This window comes from Salvelinus alpinus, chromosome 15, assembly GCF_045679555.1.
Source record: "Salvelinus alpinus chromosome 15, SLU_Salpinus.1, whole genome shotgun sequence".
Lineage (NCBI taxonomy): Eukaryota > Metazoa > Chordata > Actinopteri > Salmoniformes > Salmonidae > Salvelinus > Salvelinus alpinus.
This window is the reverse complement of record NC_092100.1, coordinates 14,162,909-14,183,865: the sequence shown is the minus strand read 5'-3', so window position 1 is coordinate 14,183,865 and position 20,957 is coordinate 14,162,909. Positions and strand designations below refer to the sequence as shown.

At 44.6% G+C, this 20,957-nt stretch overlaps 2 protein-coding genes across 4 annotated transcripts; both read left to right on the top strand.

The window, feature by feature from the left end:
* LOC139539527 (leukocyte elastase inhibitor-like) lies at window positions 1-5,156 on the top strand. Its single transcript, XM_071342571.1, has 7 exons — window positions 1-202; window positions 348-606; window positions 849-986; window positions 1,203-1,320; window positions 1,446-1,588; window positions 1,979-2,143; window positions 4,480-5,156. The coding sequence occupies exons 2-7, from the start codon at window positions 355-357 to the stop codon at window positions 4,927-4,929; spliced, it is 1,266 nt and encodes a 421-aa protein (XP_071198672.1). The 5' UTR covers window positions 1-202; window positions 348-354; the 3' UTR covers window positions 4,930-5,156.
* Window positions 5,157-5,182: 26 nt separating this feature from the next.
* On the top strand, window positions 5,183-20,083 carry cyp2ae1 (cytochrome P450, family 2, subfamily AE, polypeptide 1). Of its 3 annotated transcripts, XM_071342569.1 has the most exons (10): window positions 5,195-5,408; window positions 5,677-5,898; window positions 6,368-6,533; window positions 11,356-11,505; window positions 12,164-12,324; window positions 12,480-12,656; window positions 12,903-13,041; window positions 13,339-13,526; window positions 13,684-13,825; window positions 19,171-20,083. In XM_071342569.1, the coding sequence occupies exons 2-10, from the start codon at window positions 5,701-5,703 to the stop codon at window positions 19,344-19,346; spliced, it is 1,497 nt and encodes a 498-aa protein (XP_071198670.1). In that variant the 5' UTR covers window positions 5,195-5,408; window positions 5,677-5,700; the 3' UTR covers window positions 19,347-20,083. The 3 variants fall into 3 exon arrangements, with proteins under 3 accessions (XP_071198671.1, XP_071198670.1, XP_071198669.1); XM_071342570.1 differs by having other exon boundaries at window positions 5,183-5,898; window positions 12,903-13,043; window positions 13,344-13,526; XM_071342568.1 differs by having other exon boundaries at window positions 5,197-5,898.
* Window positions 20,084-20,957: the final 874 nt, after the last annotated feature.

Sequence of the window (20,957 nt, the reverse complement as noted above, 5' to 3'; positions counted from 1 at the left end):
CCCACATAGATACATGTATATTTACAACGAGGCCTATTTCTATAGCTTGTAAATGACACAGAGTCGATGGGAGAGGAAACCTCTGAGAAAAGTGAAACCACATCTTTATCTCCTCCTGCAACCACTCCCACTTGGAAAAGAAGTGTCCTCCTTGATAAACGGTAGAAGGAAAAGGGGTTTCAGAGCAACGACAAGTACCAATGTAAGTAGACTATATTTATCTCTATTTTTCCATAGTCCCGCAACCAGCCATTGTTTACAGACAGACATCTGTTTAATATAATCTATATTGATGTCATTACAACAATTATGGATGAGTAGCCTTTCTCGTCCATAATTCTTCGCAGAGTTGAGATGGGATCTGGTTTCAGCGGCTGCGTTCGGCAACAAAGTCCAAATAGGTCCAAAGATGGTGAGGCAATACCTTTCAACAACCCTTCAGCCACTGTTTGGAACTCCAACACAGGGTTTGCTCTGGACCTTTACCGTACACTGAGTGAAAACCATGCAGATGGAAACATATTTTTCTCCCCTCTGAGCATCAGTTCAGCTCTGGCCATGGTCTATCTGGGGGCCAAAGGAAACACCGCCGAACAGATGGCAAAGGTAGCCCTACACACACACACACACACACACACACACACACACACACACACACACACACACACACACACACACACACACACACACACACACACACACACACACACACACACACACACACACACCAGCAACCAATTTTGTTCTATGTGTATTTAATCATTTACCAGCCCTGTCTGTCTTTGCCACAGCACTCAACCTGGTAAGTGTGTGTGAGAGATACTACTCACTCATTCTACTATTCCTAGACCCTGTGTCTCGACACTGCCACTGATGTCCACTCTGGTTTTCAAAAACTCAGCTCAAACATCAACAAACCCTCAGCTTCATGCCAATTGAAACTGGTCAACTGCCTGTATGGAGAAGAGACCTTCAACTTCTTCCCAGTGAGTTAGACCAGCTATTTCCCAAATATCTAGCAGCAGTAGCCCTACTGAATATCACTGCCTTGTTTGCAAATGTTGCCATTCCTCTTTCCCCTAACTTGAGAATTGTGTAAATATAGGAAATAAATTGATGACCATTGGAAATATTCTACTCTAGACTCTTTGGTACTACGCTCGGCTGCTTTAGTTGAGAGTGACTCTTTAGGGTTCCTCTAGGAGTTCATTGAAGCCACACAGAAGTTCTACCATGCAGAGCTGAAGGCTATGGACTTCATAGGGGCTGCAGAGGAGTCCAGAGCACAAATCAACAGCTGGGTGGAAAAGAAAACAGACAGTAAGATGACTGGTGTAAATCAGGAGTGTAAAATATAACTACCGGTATTGTACATTAATGTAAGGATGTGTCTGCTCCAACTACAGTAGTTGGATCCGTTCATTATTTGTGTTCTTTATCTACAGATAAAATTAAAGTGATGTTGAAACCTGAAGCTCTAAGCAGCATGACCAGGTTGGTTCTTGTGAATGCAGTCTACTTTAAAGCACAATGGATAAGTGAGTTCCATGAAGCTGATACCATGGAACAAACCTTTCAAGTCAATGAGGTGAGAGAACTACAGTGTCTGAAAATCCTCCATTTGAGTCATAAAAACATACTTCTGAAATCAGTGTGGAAAATCCACTGTCTGCAACAATTGCATAATTGCAACGAGTCCCACCAATTGTTCAAGCCATAAAACTTGTGGAAATACAGTCCTTAAACATGGTTCTGGATTACGTGTGTGTGTGTGTGTGTGTGTGTGTGTGTGTGTGTGTGTGTGTGTGTGTGTGTGTGTGTGTGTGTGTGTGTGTGTGTGTGTGTGTGTGTGTGTGTGTGTGTGTGTGTGTGTGTGTGTGTGTGTGTGTGTGTGTGTGTGTGTGTGTGTGTGTGCGCGTGTGTGTCATTTGTACTGTGATTATTGATGTATGACCCTGTCTCTTTTGTGTGGTTTCAGAATGAGAAAAGACAGGTGCAGATGATGGTTCAAGTCAAGAAGTTACCATACAACTACATATCCCAGTTCAAACTCCAAATCCTGGAGCTTCCATATAAAGGGGAGGAGCTGAGCATGTTCTTCCTTCTGCCTGCAGATTCCAATTACCCTGACCAGTTACTGGAGGTAGGTGTAACCAAAACCACTATTGACCCAGCCTTTAGCTCTGTCATGACTGTCCATGAGAATCTAAATAGGTCAGATCAGGTTTGCAATGAATCATTTAAATCAGACCCCTTCTCACCCGCAAAGGAAGGGAGGAAAGAGCTAGTGGTGATTAACAACTCACATCCTGTCGTAAATCAAGGGGAGAAGATTCAGGTCTCCCTCTCCAATATTCACCAAAGGCATGTCCTTTGTTTCAAGAGACCTTTCCTGACGAAACTCTAACACGTTCAAAAGCAAGTACTGGAACAATATTTCTAACATAGAACGTGGGGAATGGTCAGAGGCGATCTACAGAACACTAATGTAATTTTGTTTGTTATTTTGTGATGTCATTCAAAATGTTATGAAGGAAATACTGTAACTTGGAAAGTATACCCACTACATGTACGAAGTTTCCATACTATGCGTTGTGCATGTAATACGACAAATGATGAAAGTGTTTCTGTTAAGAGAGGAATGTGATTTGAGAAACTATAAGAGATAATTGTTTTACATAAAACTTTGTACAAGTGACAAGTCATGCCCCCCGAGTGAGGTCAGAGAGTGTGTCAGCCTGATGGAACCGCCCCTTTCAAACAAACTGTATAAATGATGAGTCAAGAAATTAACATACTAGACCAGAAAAGCATAAAGCTGCAGCTGCACGTTTAAAGTGGTTTGAACTGTGAATCTCAACACGAGGTAGAGACGATAAAGTCACCTCCCGGACAATCTCTGCTATGTCTGATTAGCTGTCCTTAGTAAAGTATCTTCGAAAGCGAATTTAAGTAGGACCATTCTAATACTCTGCTCAAACCATCGTATTACGCTACTCTCACTGATTACGCTACTATCACCCCACTGGGAACCATCTACACGTCTGGCTAGCCTATCTTCAAAGAAGCATCTTCAAGAGCAAATGGAAGGAAAATAAACTCTGTAGTTCTGTTCAGGACTACATGACAAGTCACTGGATACCAGACAACTACAGAGGAGAACAACGGTAGAAGACTTGTTGGAACTCTTTTGAACAATCAGAGCCTTACAAGCGTGCCGCGAAAATGCCCGACTCCCTTTCCAAGAGAGAGATCCGGCGTACCAAGGCATTTCATGTAAATGCATTCATGATTTCTTACTCAAAACAAGCAGCGGTTCGTGTGCAAAGTATATGGTTACTGTAAGTGAGAGTAGTTTCTGAAAGTACCAATGTTAAGTGTCTCTGTCCCCCTCTCTCCCGCCCTCTCCATCTCTTTTGTAACAAGCAGCCACATTCTTGTCATTCCGCTAGGGACCTGTTTTTTTTTAACATACTAACTGTGTATGTTTATCCTGTGTTACCATTTAATTAGCTAGTAAATAAATAAACCAATTTGTGTAGTACTGAAGTAAGGTTCGGGTTTTTGCAGATGCAAGGAGGTTACGGCTGTTCAGAATGATGATATGATACGAGGTTATGATTAATAAGTTGACTGTTTATAGATGTGATAGGTAAAGACCTTTTAGAGTTTAATTGGGGAGATGGTAACTCTTTAAAGAACCGCTCTCGTGGTGCCCCAGATCCTAATGAGTTACTCGTTACATGATTAATTTAATTAGGTAACAATTAAACATATTTCAGTAATTTAGATAAATAACAGTCTTCAGATTAATGTTAAAGTCAAGTCACGACAGCTCAGAGAACTATTAGTCTTGTGTTGCGTGGAAGACCATGGTTCAATACTCTGTGGATCATACATCCACAACTTTTCCAATATGAAGCACAGGATGTTGGTGGCACCTTAATTGGGGAGGACGGGCTCGTGGTAATAGCTGGAGCGGAATCAGTGGAATGGTATCAAATACATCAAACGTGGTTTGATGCCTTTTCATTTGCTCCGTTCCAGCCATTATTATGAGCCGTCCTCCTCTCAGCAGCCTCCACTCATATGTAGATATAGTGAAAACCTCTGCTGTCATTTAATTGCTTGGAAAGTAATATGTCACAAAGCAAATTTCTCCACAAACTGACTACAAAAACATATCTCTTCTTACCTTTTAAATGCGTTAACATATGTAAGACTGGCAGCAAGGTTCATATACCGCCAATGTAGAGCTGTGCTGTTTTACATCCAGTGGAGGGGTGGACGCCTCATAATAGTGGCTGGAACGGAGCGAATGGAATGAAACACATTGAAACCATGTGTTTGATGTTGTTGATACTTTTCCACGTATTCCGATCCAGCCATTACCACATGGCCGTCCTCCCCAATTAAGGTGTCACCAACCTCCTGTGGTTACATCATCCCCTGTTTGTCATTCTCCACTGTCTGACACAGCTGGGGAGAGCGTTGACACCGGAGAGGATCCACAAGTGGACCAGACGGCAGAAAATGGGCACGAGGACCGAAGTCCAGGTTTCAATCCCCAAGTTTAAACTGCAGGAGGACTACCAGCTGAACACACCCCTGGCCTCGCTGGGCATGGTGGATGTGTTCGACCAGGACAGAGCAGACCTATCTGGGATGAGCGCACCGATGGAAGATGAAGATAGGGTCTACCTATCCACTGTAGCCCACAAGGCCTTCGTGGAAGTGAACGAGAGAGGCACAGAGGCAGGTGCGTCCACAGTGACAGACGGCATATCGTACGGTTTAAGTAACAAGCATTACTTCACGGCAGACCACCCCTTTATTTTCTTCATTAGACACAACCAGACCCAATCCATTCTGTTTCTGGGCAGGTTCTCCTCACCTGAGGAGGGTGACAGGGAGGGAAGATCTCTGTAGGAAGGGAAAATAATGTTTTGAAAAACATGTTATGTAATGCAAGAGAGCCCTTCACAGTTTAGTTGATTATTGTTGATCTTGTGTACCGAGTCTGTATTTGACCTTTACTACGTGGATAGTGCTGTTATGTATTGTTATGTAATATAGCTCTCTTGTGCTTATAGTTTGTGAAATTTAATGTATTGGAAATCATCAATGATATAATAAAGTGAAAGTTTCTCTATGTAGATTGTCTACACATGTAAAAATATTAGGAAATAGAATGTAGTAGTCTGTATTGGCATATTGCAAATATTCCCTTGTATAACCTCATTGTACAAGCATTTTACATAATCCCATTTACAAAACTAGCCTATCACAGAGACCTCCATTGTGCAGCTATTGCGTAACAAATGTAAGAGTATCCCGGACTGAATTATTGCCCCAGTAAAATTCAGTCTGAACAGGCTGAGACATCTGGGTCACACCAAACTACAAATGTAAGTACCATTTTAGGAAAACTTTTCCTCATTGGTTTGGCCGGAAAGGCAAGGAATGTGTTTACATTTGTGAAAGCCAGAAGCTGTTGAACTCTGCTCTATATCACTGCAGTCCTCCACGGATTTATGTTCTCTTACAGAATAAGACTTGTTTATTCTAGAGAAAAGTTTACGGTTTTGTCCGCTGACCGCATGTGATCTTCTAATACATGCCTTAAGAGTAAAGGCTTATACTCAGGGTTTCTACTGCTACTGTACGCATTACCAGAGAGTTCAGTGAGGGTTGTCCACCATGTTGGAGGCGTTAGTCTGTCTGGTGGGACAGTGGATCGATACCAAGGGGGTCCTCCTGTTCCTCTTGGTTCTGTTGGTGACCAAGTACATCCATGATCTGCCTCCTAAGAACTACCCACCAGGCCCCTTCCCCCTGCCTTTTGTTGGGAATATGCTGAATATCAGCATCAGGGACCACATAGGCTCCTTTAAAAAGGTAAGGACACGTGAGAGATAAGGTTGTGTGTAATTGCTCAAATTATACACTCTTAGAAAAAAAGATAACAAAAGGATTCTTCGTTTGTCCACCATAGGAACACCTTTTTTGGTTCCAGGTGGAACCCTTTTTTGTTCCAGCTAGAATCATTTTGCTTTCCATGTAGAACCTTCTGGGGAAAGGGTTGTACATGGAACCCAAAAAGGTTCTACCTGGAACCAAAAAGGGTTCTTTAAAGAGTTATCCTATGGGGACAACCGAAGAACCCTTTTAGGTTCTAGATAGCAATTTTTTCCCCCACATCTCCATAGGCTTTTCCACAAGAACAAAAAATGCTATACTCAGTGACCAATTGGATCTAGTCATTCTGTAATCATCCGTTTTTATTGTAGATAGCCTATCTAATAAATTATTATGTAATTATTAGTGTGCTTAGTGTGACATGCTCACTAAAGTGTGTTTTCTATAGTTTGTAGAGACTTACGGGGATGTGACTACAGTAGACCTGGGTGGAGGGAACCGCTGTGTGCTCCTCTCAGGTCTCCGAGGCTTTAAGGAAGCCTTTGTGGATCAGGCCGACGCTTTCACCGATCGGCCATCTTACCCCCTGAACGACAGGATAAGCAGAGGCTTGGGTAGGCTAATATGGTAGCTAAATGCAGGGTTTCCCAAACTCCTGGATCCCCCCCTGGGTACACAAACCAAAATGTGCACCCAGAAGGGGCCCCAGGACCGAGTTTGGGAAACCCTGGTTTAATGAATTGAAATAATTTTGACCATTATGACATTGTGCCACCACTAAGAGTAATAACACCAATGAGACATTTTTGGTACATTTTCTAAAATGGAGGTCACAATCCTTTACAAAACATTTACTAAAGTGATATGATTAATCATTTTGCTCACAATGTTATTTCTCTTTATTTAAATTGACACCAAGTGACGCTTTGGATTTAGACACACCACATGATCAATGGAATCCTCACATTTATGACATCATTTTCTTTAATATAGACCCCTCCCCCAATAACAGTTTGCCGCTGGAGAGAATGCACAAGGTCCTTGTATATCTTTGTAATCAGTGATTTTCAAGGCTGTCACGATCGTGTGGAGGAGAGACGGACCAAAACGCAGCATGTGGAAAATAAGCCATCTTCTTTTATTTTACTACGAAGATGAACATGAAACGAAACACTATTACAAACTATACAAAAATAACAAACGACCGTGAAGCTATAAACGTAGTACACACAGGCTACAAACGTTCAACATAGACAATTCCCCACAACCAGCTAAAGCCTATGGTTGCCTTAAATATGGCTCCCAATCAGAGACAACAATAACCAGCTGTCTCTAATTGAGACCCAATTCAGGCAACCATAGACTTTCCTAGATACCTACACTCAACCATAGACACAGCTAGACTACTATACTAAACATAAACCCAACTACTCTAATAAACCCCCTAAACCTTACAACCACCCTAGACACTACAAAAAAACCACATACATTCCCCATGTCACACCCTGACCTAACCAAAATAATTAAGAAAACAAAGAATACTAAGGCCAGGGCGTGACATAACCCCCCCCTTAAGGTGCGAACTCCGGGCGCACCAGCACAAAGTCTAGGGGAGGGTCTGGGTGGGCGTCCGTCCACGGCGGTGGCTCCGGCACTGGTCGTGGTCCCCACCCCACCATAGTCACTACCCGCTTTCGTAGCCTCCTCCAAATGGCCACCCTCCACATTAACCCCACTGGATTAAGGGGCAGCACCGGACTAAGGGGCAGCACCAGGATAAGGGGCAGCACCAGGATAAGGGGCAGCACCAGGATAAGGGGCAGCACCAGGATAAGGGGCAGCACCAGGATAAGGGGCAGCACCAGGATAAGGGGCAGCACCAGGATAAGGGGCAGCACCAGGATAAGGGGCAGCACCAGGATAAGGGGCAGCACCAGGATAAGGGGCAGCACCAGGATAAGGGGCAGCACCAGGATAAGGGGCAGCACCAGGATAAGGGGCAGCTCCGGACTGAGGGACGGCAGCTCCGGACTGAGGGACGGCAGCTCCGGACTGAGGGACGGATCCTGGCTGGATGACGGCTCTGGCGGATCCTGGCTGGACGGCTCTGGCGGATCCTGGCTGGACGGCTCTGGCGGATCCTGGCTGGACGGCTCATGGCTGGCTGACGGATCTGGCCGCTCATGGCTGGCTGACGGATCTGGCCGCTCATGGCTGGCTGACGGATCTGGACGCTCATGGCTGGCTGACGGATCTGGACGCTCATGGCTGGCTGGCGGCTCTGGACGCTCATGGCTGGCTGGCGGCTCTGGACGCTCATGGCTGGCTGGCGGCTCTGGACGCTCATGGCTGGCTGGCGGCTCTGGACGCTCATGGCTGGCTGGCGGCTCTGGCAGATCCTGTCTGGTTGGCGGCTCTGGCAGATCCTGTCTGGTTGGCGGCTCTGGCAGATCCTGTCTGGTTGGCGGCTCTGGCTGGTCATGGCTCGCTGACGGCTCTGGCTGGTCATGGCTCGCTGACGGCTCTGGCTGGTCATGGCTCGCTGACGGCTCTGGCTGGTCATGGCTCGCTGACGGCTCTGGCTGGTCATGGCTAGCGGAAGGCTCTGGCTGATCCGTTCTGGCGGAAGGCTCTGGCTGATCCGTTCTGGCGGAAGGCTCTGGCTGATCCGTTCTGGCGGAAGGCTCTGGCTGATCCGTTCTGGCGGAAGGCTCTGGCTGATCCGGTCTGGCGGAAGGCTCTGGCTGATCCGGTCTGGCGGAAGGCTCTGGCTGATCCGGTCTGGCGGAAGGCTCTGGCTGATCCGGTCTGGCGGAAGGCTCTGGCTGATCCGGTCTGGCGGAAGGCTCTGGCTGATCCGGTCTGGCGGAAGGCTCTGGCTGATCCGGTCTGGCGGAAGGCTCTGGCGGCTCCTGTCTGGCGGAAGGCTCTAGCGGCTCCTGTCTGGCGGAAGGCTCTAGCGGCTCCTGTCTGGCGGACGGCTCTGTAGGCTCATGGCAGACGGGCGGCTTTGCAGGCTCATGGCAGACGGGCGGCTTTGAAGGCTCAATACAAACGGGCAGTTCATGCGGCGCTTGGCAGACGGACAGTTCAGACGGCGTTGGGCAGACGGGCAGTTCAGGCGCCGCTTGGCAGACGGGCAGTTCAGGCGCCGCTTGGCAGACGGGCAGTTCAGGCGCCGCTTGGCAGACGGGCAGTTCAGGCGCCGCTTGGCAGACGGGCAGTTCAGGCGCCGCTGGGCAGACGGGCAGTTCAGGCGCCGCTGGGCAGACGGGCAGTTCAGGCGCCGCTGGGCAGACGGGCAGTTCAGGCGCCGCTGGGCAGACGGGCAGTTCAGGCGCCGCTGGGCAGACGGCAGACTCTGGCCGGCTGAGACGCACTGTAGGCCTGGTGCGTGGTGCCGGAACTGGAGGTACCGGGCTAAGGACACGCACCTTCAGGCTAGTGCGGGGAACAACAACAGGGCACACTGGACTCTCAAGGCGTACTATAGGCCTGATGTGTGGTACCGGCACTGGTGGTACCGGGCTGAGGGCACGCACAACAGGGCGAGTACGGGGAGAAGGAACAGTGCGTACAGGGCTCTGGAGACGCACATGAGGCTTGGTGCGTGGTACCGGAACTGGTGGTACCGGACTGGAGACACGCACCTCAGGACGAGTGCGGGGAGAAGGATCAGTGCGTACAGGGCTCTGGAGACGCACAGGAGGCTTGGTGCGTGGTGCCGGGACTGGAGGCACTGGGCTGGAGACACGCACCACAGGGAGAGTGCGTGGAGGAGGAACAGGGCTCTGGAGACGCACTGGAAGCCTGGTGCGTGGTGTCAGCACTGGTGATACTGGGCTGGGAATACACACCACAGGGCTAGTGCGAGGAGCAGTAACAGGACGCACAGGACTCTGGAGACGCACAGGAGGCTTTGTGCGTGCTGTAGGCACTGTCTTAACCAGACGGCTAGCACGCTCCTCAGGACGAGTATGGAGAGCTGTTCCCGGTGACATTAACTCACCAACACGTTCATTCGGACGAATGCCGTGCCTCATGCACCAAACCAGTACATCCCTCATAACTCTCTCCTCCAATTTCTCCATTAACTCCTTTACTGTCTCTGCGTCACTCACCTCCAAATCCGCCCTCACCGGCTCCTTACGGTAAGCAGGAGGAGTTGGCTCACGTCTCCCGACTGACCCAACTAAACTACCCGAGAGCCCCCCCCCCCCCCCAATAAATTTTTGGGTTTGACTTACGGGCTTCCAGCCTTGTTTCCTTGCTGCCTCCTCATATCTCCGCCTCTCTGCTTTAGCTGCCTCCAGCTCAGCTTTGGGGCGGTTATATTCTCCTGGTACTTCGCGGTCCAGAATTTCCTCCCAATTCCAATAGTCCTGTGTAGGTGGGTCCTGTTGTTGTTGCACACGCTGCTTGATCCGATGATGGTGGGGAATTCTGTCACGATCGTGTGGAGCAGAGACGGACCAAAACGCAGCATGTGGAAAATAAGCCATCTTCTTTTATTTTACTACGAAGATGAACATGAAACGAAACACTATTACAAACTATACAAAAACAACAAACGACCGTGAAGCTATAAACGTAGTACACACAGGCTACAAACGTTCAACATAGACAATTCCCCACAACCAGCTAAAGCCTATGGTTGCCTTAAATATGGCTCCCAATCAGAGACAACAATAACCAGCTGTCTCTAATTGAGACCCAATTCAGGCAACCATAGACTTTCCTAGATACCTACACTCAACCATAGACACAGCTAGACTACTATACTAAACATAAACCCAACTACTCTAATAAACCCCCTAAACCTTACAACCACCCTAGACACTACAAAAAACCACATACATTCCCCATGTCACACCCTGACCTAACCAAAATAATTAAGAAAACAAAGAATACTAAGGCCAGGGCGTGACAAAGGCGGTAACAACAATGACATAACATTGAAGGAGACACATTCTGCTAGAAAAAAAGGTGTTTTAATAGCCTTCTTTGTTTTTATTGATCTGTACAATATCTTGAATACTTTTTCCCCCACTGTCTAGCATTCAAAATAATATCTCTAAATCCCCAAAGCATTTCACAACACTTTTACATATCACCAGTGGGACAAGCCAATTAGCTAGCCCCCAGTATTTTCTACAATACATACAAATATATGCTTTTCAGTATAAAGGACTTACATTGGTTTTCGCATTAAATAACAGTTAAATAAAACTGCAGTAGATGTATTATTTGTCACGTTTTTGGCATTTTTGTGTTTTTACAAAATGGTGCCAAAGTTAACGGAAAGCATTTACCACCACAATTCAAGAATGACCCATCAGGCAGAACCACACAGTCATATTGGGTCTTATTTAGTCATATTTAATCTTAGTAATTCTGTCATTGTCTCTATGTCTTGACCGGATGATGGTTATCTAGGCCTGATCTCCTCTAACGGTCACATGTGGCGGCAGCAGAGGCGCTTTGCCGTGTCCACGCTCAAATACTTTGGAGTGGGGAAGAAGACCCTGGAGACCTCCATCCTCCAGGAGAGCCACTTCCTGTGTGATGTCTACTTGGCAGAGAGAGGTGAAGTCAGCGTTTATGTTACACTTTTATGGTGCCCAAACCAGGGAATGAACCACAGTCTCAGTTGTTTAACTGGCACTCTTATCCAGAATGGCTAGTTGTTGTATGGTTAATTGCTATCTGGCGTTCAAACCCAAAACGTTGCTATTGTGAAGTCCAGATGTTTCTTAGCTTTAATGTCCAACCGTTTCTGATCAAGGTATCCTCTCTCTACTTGTAAATGAATGCTATGAACAAGCATCTTATTTGCATATTTCCATTAGGGAACGCCTACTCTGTGAAGTGCGCGTGTGCAATAACTCAATTCGCCCTTGCACTAGTTCTAAACAATGCTTTATTTTTTTGGCTTTGGCAAAGGGTAAAATCTACAAAACTGAGTCCAATCTGTTCATAACAGATTTTAGTTTTTGGAACAGAAAACTGTATTGAGATCAAATGTTTCATAATGTTGGCCAAAATCCATCTCGGTCCATGATCTCCCAATGCTGGCCACTGGGCTTATCACCGTATTTGTTATTGATTGTAAACGTCAACCAGATTCTTCACACTTATACATCCGGTGAAATATCTGGCTCATTGTTGAATCTGTGTCTAAACTGTCTGAGTAAGACATCTTCATTTATCCACCATCTTTGACCCAACCTCTGAACTGTTTCAGGCCTGCCCTTTAACCCTGAAGACGTCACCAACAATGCAGTGGCCAACATCGTTTGCACCCTGGTGTTTGGTTGTAGGTTTGAATACAACGACCACCACTTCCACCACATGCTGAAATGCTCCGAGGACGTTTTACAGCTGCCTGCTACCTTCTGTGGACGGGTATGGTTACAACGACACAGACGTGTCTGCTATTCTCTGTTGGGTGATCAGTGTATTTCTTTGGCAAAGTGAATTATAGTGCACAGCATCTGCAAGGACACACATTCTCCTCAGGAAATCTACCTTCTCAGGCTAATTTCCTGTTCTTTCGACAGATGTATAATCAGTTTCCCACACTGATGCACTATTTGCCTGGGAGGCACCAATCAGCCTTCATCAACCTTGGTACCATAAAGCAGTTTATCAGAGAGGAAGTAGAGAAACACAAAGAGGACAGAAACCCGTCCAACCCCAGAGACTACATAGACTGTTACCTGGAAGAGATAGAGAAGGTAATACCACAGCCGGACCTTTTCAGCTCTTTTCCATCTTTAACAGTTACTCCCTGTGATCTACTCTCATCTCTTTAGAATTACGATAGCCGTGTTAATATAGTTTGTCATATTTTGGGCTAATTTCGTCAAGAAAATTGTACATTTGTGGTTTAATATGACTTTGTCAGCAAACTCCCCACAGCCTGACAATGCATGATGATTTGCCCTCAACTTGACATCACCTGATGACCATTCCCCCTGCAGAATCAGGATGGGGCGGCTGGCTTCACTGAGGAGAACCTGCTGCACTGCGTGGTGGATCTGTTTGGGGCCGGGACAGAAACAACGTCCAACACCCTTCTCTGGGCAATGCTGTACATGGCCAAGTACCCTGACATTCAAAGTGTGACACTGGCAGGAACACATCTATTAGTATTAAAAAATGTTGGTGTCAAATGGCTGGTTTAACAGGCACAATAGAACATTTTCATTGAGCATGTTTTTAAGTCCAGAACTAGGCTTCATCTGTGTTCAGGAAATAGGCGCTAAGCGTAAACAGGCCCTAACAGTACTCTGTTATATTAGCCTAGTGCTTACCAGGAAAATTACTTGTTTTATGGCATGTTAATCCATTATACTGTATGCGCTATGCAGCCATCTGCTCTAGCCAATCATTAACTTCCTCATTCTCCCTCCGTAGAGAAGGTGCAAGCGGAGATCGATGAGGTCATAGGTTCGGCACGCCAGCCCTCAATGGACGACCGAGCCAACATGCCGTATACCTATGCTGTGATCCATGAGATCCAGAGGTCTGGGAACATTGTCCCCTTCACGCCTCCCAGAGTGGCCAATAAGGACACCACCGTGGCGGGGTATCTAGTGCCCAAGGTGGGTGTAGGGTCGATGGATATGTTGTGATTCTACTGCTGGAGTACATGATCAACTGAATGTTTGAGTTGATGCGTGCTGGTTCAATAGTGCATGTTGACACTGAAGGTTTTACTGGCAATGACGTTTGACAAATTGACTCTTCTGTTTTGCACAGGGAATGATGGTGCTTCCAATGTTAAAACCAATCCTACAGGACAGAAATGAGTATGCAACCCCTAATCAGTTCAATCCTGGACATTTCCTGGATACAAATGGAAAATTTGTCAAAAAAGACAATTTTATCCCATTTTCTATAGGTAATGTATTATTAACACGCATTTGAAGGGGAATAGAAACACTAGGATTTAGAATGGCAGTTAACTGTAACTGTAAATCGCCATATTAGCATTGTTGCGTCACTGGCAGGAGAGAATTTTGGAACTCCCAAAAATGGCTGAATTTACAGAGTAGCTCCGAGTCTGAGAATGAGTTTATTACAGAGAATGAAATAATGTAGATACAGCACAAAATCCCAGTGGATGGTGATGTATTACATCCAGTCAGAGGTTCCTGTCAGTCTGTCTGGATGGTGATGTATTACATCCAGTCAGAGGTTCCTGTCAGTCTGTCTGGACGGTGATGTATTACATCCAGTCAGAGGTTCCTGTCAGTCTGTCTGGATGGTGATGTATTACATCCAGTCAGAGGTTCCTGTCAGTCTGTCTGGATGGTGATGTATTACATCCAGTCAGAGGTTCCTGTCAGTCAGTCTGGATGGTGATGTATTACATCCAGTCAGAGGTTCCTGTCAGTCTGTCTGGATGGTGATGTATTACATCCAGTCAGAGGTTCCTGTCAGTCTGTCTGGATGGTGATGTATTACATCCAGTCAGAGGTTCCTGTCAGTCTGTCTGGCGATGTATTTCTTGGACGTGTCACTAATCCTTATGAAGTTACTCGACCAGTCAGCAGCCGATATGCCAGTTAAATAATTGGTGAAATGTTGCTTTATTATAAATTGTTTAAGGTTAATATCAGTAGTGGGTAGGTGCTCAATATATATAATCAGTTTCTTATAACGATGTGCATGACCAGTGCCTTTAGACGACCGGAGTTGGAATCGCAGACAGCGTCATGATTGATGAAATCTCATTCTAACCAATAATGGGGCGTGCTCATAAATACATTGTGATTTAGTTTCGGTATCAGACTAACTTCAATGATTTTGTTTGCTTACCATACAGGCTGGCAGTTTATCGGCAGTTCACCCTATGGGCACAAGGGAGAATTAGACGAGGTGTACGGCATGTGTCGTTTCTTCCTTAAAACTTCTCTGAGATATGTGGGACGCTAACGTCCCACTTGGCCAAAGCCAGTAAAAATGCAGAGCGCCAAATTCAAATAAATTACTATAAAAATCAAACTCTCATGAAATCACACATGAAAGACACCAAATTAAAGCTACACTTGTTGTGAATCCAGCCAACATATCTGATTTCAAAAACTATTTACGGCGAAAGCACACCAAACGATTATGTTAGGTCAGTACATAGCCACAGAAAAACACAGCCATTTTTCCAGCCAAAGAGAGGAGTAACATAAAGCAGAAATAGAGATAAAATTAATCACTAACCTTTGATGATACTCATCAGATGACACTCATAGGACTTCATGTTACACAATACATGTATGTTTTGTTCGGTAAAGTTAATATTTATATCCAAAAATCTGAGTTTAGGCGGGACGCTACTGTCTCACTTGGCCAAAAGCCAGAGAAAATGCAGAGCGCCATATTCAAATAAATTACTATAAAAATCTAACTTTCATTAAATCACACATGTAAGATACCAAATTAAAGCTACACTGGTTGTGAATCCAGCCAACATGTCAGAATTCAAATAGGCTTTTCGGCGAAAGCAAACAATGCTATTATCTGAGTTAGCACCATTGTAAACAAAGAGAGATAAGCATATTTCAACCCTGCAGGCGCGACACAAAACGCAGAAATAAAAATATAATTCATGCCTTACCTTTGACGAGCTTCTGTTGTTGGCACTCCAATGTGTCCCATAAACATCACACATGGTCCTTTGTTTGATTAATTCCGTCGATAAATATCCAAAATGTCCATTTATTTAGCGCGTTTGATCCAGAAAAACACCGGTTCCAACTCGTGAAACATGACTACAAAATATCTCAAAAGTTACCTGTAAACTTTGCCAAAACATTTCAAACTTCTTTTGTAATACAACTTTAGGTATTTCTTAACGTAAATAATCGATAAAATTGAAGACGGGATGATCTGTGTTCAATACAGGATTAAAACAATCTGTTGCATGCTTTCTGGTCACGCGCCTCTATCTAACAGTACACAACAAGTGACCCTGATTCAAAATGGCCGTACTTCTTCATTACACAAAGGAAAAACCCTCAACCAATTTCTAAAGACTGTTGACATCCAGTGGAAGCGGTAGGAACTGCAAGAAGGTCAATTAGAAATCTGTATTCCCAATGAAAATCCATTGAAAAGAGAGTGACCTCAAAAAAAAAGAAAACTGAATGGTTTGTCCTCGGGGTTTTGCCTGCTAAATAAGTTCTGTTATACTCACAGACATGATTCAAACAGTTTTTAGAAACTTCAGAGTGTTTCCTATCCAAATCTACTAACAATATGCATATCTTATCTTCTGGGGATGAGTAGCTGGCAGTTGAATTTGGGTATGCTTTTCATCCAAACGTGAAAATGCTGCCACCTATCCTAGAGAAGTTTTAAGGCGCGCATACCCAGAAGCAAAGGCATTTACATAGGGTTTGAGTTTGAATAAAACCAGTTCATTTAGTAAATCTAGCCTTTTCTTTCAAGACATAGTGCCTGCGCCTTTTGTAAAAAATAGTATTAGTTAGCTTGTCCACTATAACAACAGGTTCAAGCGTAACCAGAAACTTGCTTTTAAAATAAAATTACTTTCAACACGCACTAATCCCGTGTCCCGGTCGCTAGAGCAGTGACTTCAACTAGCTGTGGCTGCCATCTATTTGAATAGAATAGTAACTACACTGGGCAGCTAGTTGGCATATGTAACAGTATAGCTTCCATCCCTCTCCTCGCCCCTACCTGGGCTCGAACCAGGGACCATCTGCACACATCAACAACTGCCTCCCACGAAGCATCGTTACACATCGCTCCACAAAAGCCGTGGCCCTTGCAGAACAAGGGGAACAACTACTTCAAGGTCTCAAAGCGAGTGACGTCACCGATTGAAACGCTATTAGCGCACCCCGCTAAATAGCTAGCCATTTCACATCGGTTACACATTGTCAAAGCAGACTTAAATAATATATGCCATTTAGCAGATGCCTTTATCTAAAACGAACTGCCTACATGGTAGTGGAAATAGATCATAGAAACAAAATTACAATGTTGATATCATGGATGGTCAGTCCTTGCATCTATAACCCTGTCTATGAATTTGAGAGTGGTTATATTTCTCCAGTCCCATCCCTCAGCTATTTACCGAAAGAGGAGCAGGGAGACACTTTATTGTTTCTACTGCTGATTGCCACTTTAAGAAGTTAAGATGCAGATTATATACACACCAAAATATGTTACAGATACTATAAAAATGTCCCATCACTCAGACAGTTAGTGAATACACAGCATCCAGCACAGCATACAAAAAAATCTATCAAATGTATTTTACAAAAGCCCTTTTTTTACAAAATAATAACCACAGTGGTTATACAGGGTGCAACAGTTCAACACCTTAGGAGCAAATGTCAGTTGGCTTTTCATAGCTGAGGATTCATAGGTTGAGAAAGAGAGTTGAAACAGCAGGACCGGGACAAGGTAGCACATTCGTTGAAACGGGTAAAACAAATCTGTGGGAAAACAATTCCACTCCGATTCCCTTTATGGATGGGTGTATCTTTGAATTTGCTGTTGAATGGCCACTCTCCCGAAGTGATCGATAGTATATTTTGGCTCGCACTGTGATGACTGTGATTCTGAGCTCTCAGGTTCATACAACGAGTTATGGTCTTTGCTGATCTCACTCTGTCAGCTCCATCTGTGGCGTATAGGGGCAGGACTCGGTTGTCTACCGATGGTCGTGAGCGCAATCTAGCTGGGCCCCGAGCTCTTTAGTGATGGTCCCGGTGGACCTCTTGTCCACCGCAGCACAGGAACACTCTGGCACCCAGGGGTCAGTTTGGCATGCTGTACTAACCATTCTTTCCTGTTGTTAGAAAACAATTAAGGCATCTATTAGACTATAGTTGTATTCAAGAATCACTGCATATACTTGAAATAAACAATAGCCTTAGAAATTGCATGTACCTCCTCTACCTCCTGCACGGTCTCCTCCAGGTTGAAAAGCTTTTCAGGGGTGGGTATAATTTGTGGAACGTTCCAACAGGAATCTATTCCAAAAACGTAGTAAATAACAAGGTTTCCAACAAACAACGCGTACAAAGTTGTATAGCGGCAGAATATGATACCGGGGAGGGAGTGGGCTATTTAAGTTTTTCACTCAACACGTTTATTCCAAAAAATGTCTGTCCTCACTCTGGTAGCCTATGTACAAACATTAAGAATAACCTATGTGGTGAGTTGATGAATATTCGGCAGCATGTTAGTTAACACCACGATCACACCGACAGCGTCATTGCATTTCGGTACACCAGAATTACATTCATTTCCATTGAAACACTGTGTTTGCCTTACAGCATTGTGTTGCAGTTGCAGTGCATGCATTGGATTTATTGAACGTATGCGTCAAACTGTATGCATAGATGGCTTGACAGAAATGGTAGCAGAAGGTGAATGTTGAACCATTCAATAAATCCAAAGTTTGCACCACACAGAACGCACTGCAACTGCCTTTGCAACACAATGCTACAAGGCAAACACAGCGTTTCATTGGAAATGTATGTACTTCTGTAACGAATGCAAAAGCTGTCGGTGTGATCGAAGCCTCAACACCACAGACAACTTGATGATTCCTGCCAGTGACGCACTGGCGTCAGTCGTTACTATGGCAATTTGAAATGGCGCTGATCATAGCTCAAATAAACCTTGTCGAGGATCAAAATACTAAATGTAGAGATGTGTTTATGTTAAATTCACATGTTTAGTATTAGTGGATTGAATGCATCTCTTTGCTTAGATGTACTTCCTAAAGTGTTTCCATTACCCTTTAAAATGTAAAATGTTAGTGTAATACTGTTAATTCATAACAAAACCCCTTAATTTGTCACCCAAACATGTATCACAAAGCTATCTTCCTTCAATCCTCCCTACCAGAGAAACGATTGTTCAAAATGAAATGTGCTACTGCAGGGTCTTGAGGATACAGTAAACATAATTGTTCAGGTTTTCATTTTCCATATATTCTGCCAAGACACAGAGGGTAGAAGAGTGGAGAACAAACACACACACACACACTCTATCCTCATGTTAAAAATGTGTGTGTGTGTGTGTGTGTGTGTGTGTGTGTGTGTGTGTGTGTGTGTGTGTGTGTGTGTGTGTGTGTGTGTGTGTGTGTGTGTGTGTGTGTGTGTGTGTGTGTGTGTGTGTGTGTGTGTGTGTGTGTGTGTGTGTGTGTGTGTGTGTGTGCATGTGTGTGTGTATGTGTGCGTGTGTGTGCGCTCTACTCTCTCTCAGGTAAGAGGATGTGTCCAGGGGAGCAGCTGGCCAGGATGGAGCTGTTTCTGTTCTTCACCTTTCTGCTCCAGAGGTTCACCTTCACACCTCCACAGGGCTGGGAGCTGGGCCTGGAGGGCCAGGTGGGCATCACCAGTAGACCAAAGCCCTTCAAAATCTGTGCCTTGCCTCGATGAGACACCTTGGGTGAATCTCTATTGTATTTTGTTGATTCCTTGTGTTCTGTCTCCTTGCCTCCTTCTCAAGATATATTGGAGGAGAAGATCTGAGGGGAGGAACCTCATATCTTTTGCTCCAATGTGCCTTGAGAAGTAGACGAGGAGGGAGGATGTGTGGAATCAAGAAAATTTGATTGATATGAATTCCTTGTGCTTTGTGTAGGACTAGGCCCTGCATGAACTGGTTGATGAAGGTGAATAGCATTGTTTGTCAAACCTGTCTAAAATATTATGAATTTTGTATGGTAGTAGAGGTGGAGAGAATTCCAGCATACAGCTGGTGCGTCATGATGTTTATATTGTAAGAGTGGTGTATTAGAATTGCATTCAAATTCTTTCTTAATTTTATTTTACTGGAAATGATATTTCTGGAAGACATTGTATACAAAATGTGTTTACTTTACTTATTTACTTCCCTGAAAAACAAAACACAGCATTCTTTTTTAGCTTGAACATACTCTGCTCCTGTAAGGTGCCAGGTAAAGTAAAAATAGCACCTCAACGATATATAATCAGAGTTCAGAATATAGTTCAAAGGTCAGTCAAGGCAAGTCCTTTTTATCTATACTTATCTTAATCATACTTATTTCATATCTTCTGCAATACTGTATATCTCAAATGAACACATGAATGAAAAGCAGTCTCTCCATTTCATAAATCAACAATAACAATAAAAATAATCCCATTCATTCAGACATGGATTGTCATTATATCTGTACAGCATCAAAATCTATAACCCAAATATAGCACACAACACCTCACTGTACAAAACTATTCATTCCTTGCCTAGTTTATGTCATTTGACAATTGAAAACAAGACATGGGCTTACTGATGATGAGTGAAACCGTCGCTGTAAATATCTGTCTCATGACCATTCAAAACAGGGTGTATGATTATTATGAGCTTATTGATGATGAGTGAAACTGCTCATGTAATTATGTTAACTGTTACTGTAGGCGTGGGGAAACCATGCCACCTCAATGGATCCGTGCCCTCTCATTGGTGCGGGGTGGCACAGATGTCATGGGGAACAGGTGACAGGGTGATGCCAAAGTTGTAGTTCCATCACTGGCTTCACTCTGGGCGGCATGGAGAACAAGAACCTCTGCATGAAGGTGAAGAAGAGGAATAGCTCCACCCTGGCCAGGCTCTCTCCCAGGCGCATTAGTTTACCTGGAGGAGAGTCAGGAGGGTAGAATTAAGCAATAAGGCTCCTCTGGCATTTGTGGTATATGGCCAATATACCACTGCTAAGGGCTGTTGTTAGGCACAATGCCTCGTGGAGTGCCTGGACACAGCCCTTTGCCGTGGTATATTGGCCATATACCACAACCCCCCGAGGAGCCTTATTGCTATTATCAACTGGTTACCAACGTAATTAGAGCAGTAAAAATAAATGTTTTGTCATACCCGTGATATACGGTCTGATATACCACGGCTGTCAGCCAATCAGCATTCAGGGCTCGAACCACACAGGTTTTAATCAGTATTAGCTAATTACTGTACTTCATTGTGTGAACATAATGCTATAGACTGCAGTTTCTTATGCAGTTTGTGAACTATATCCC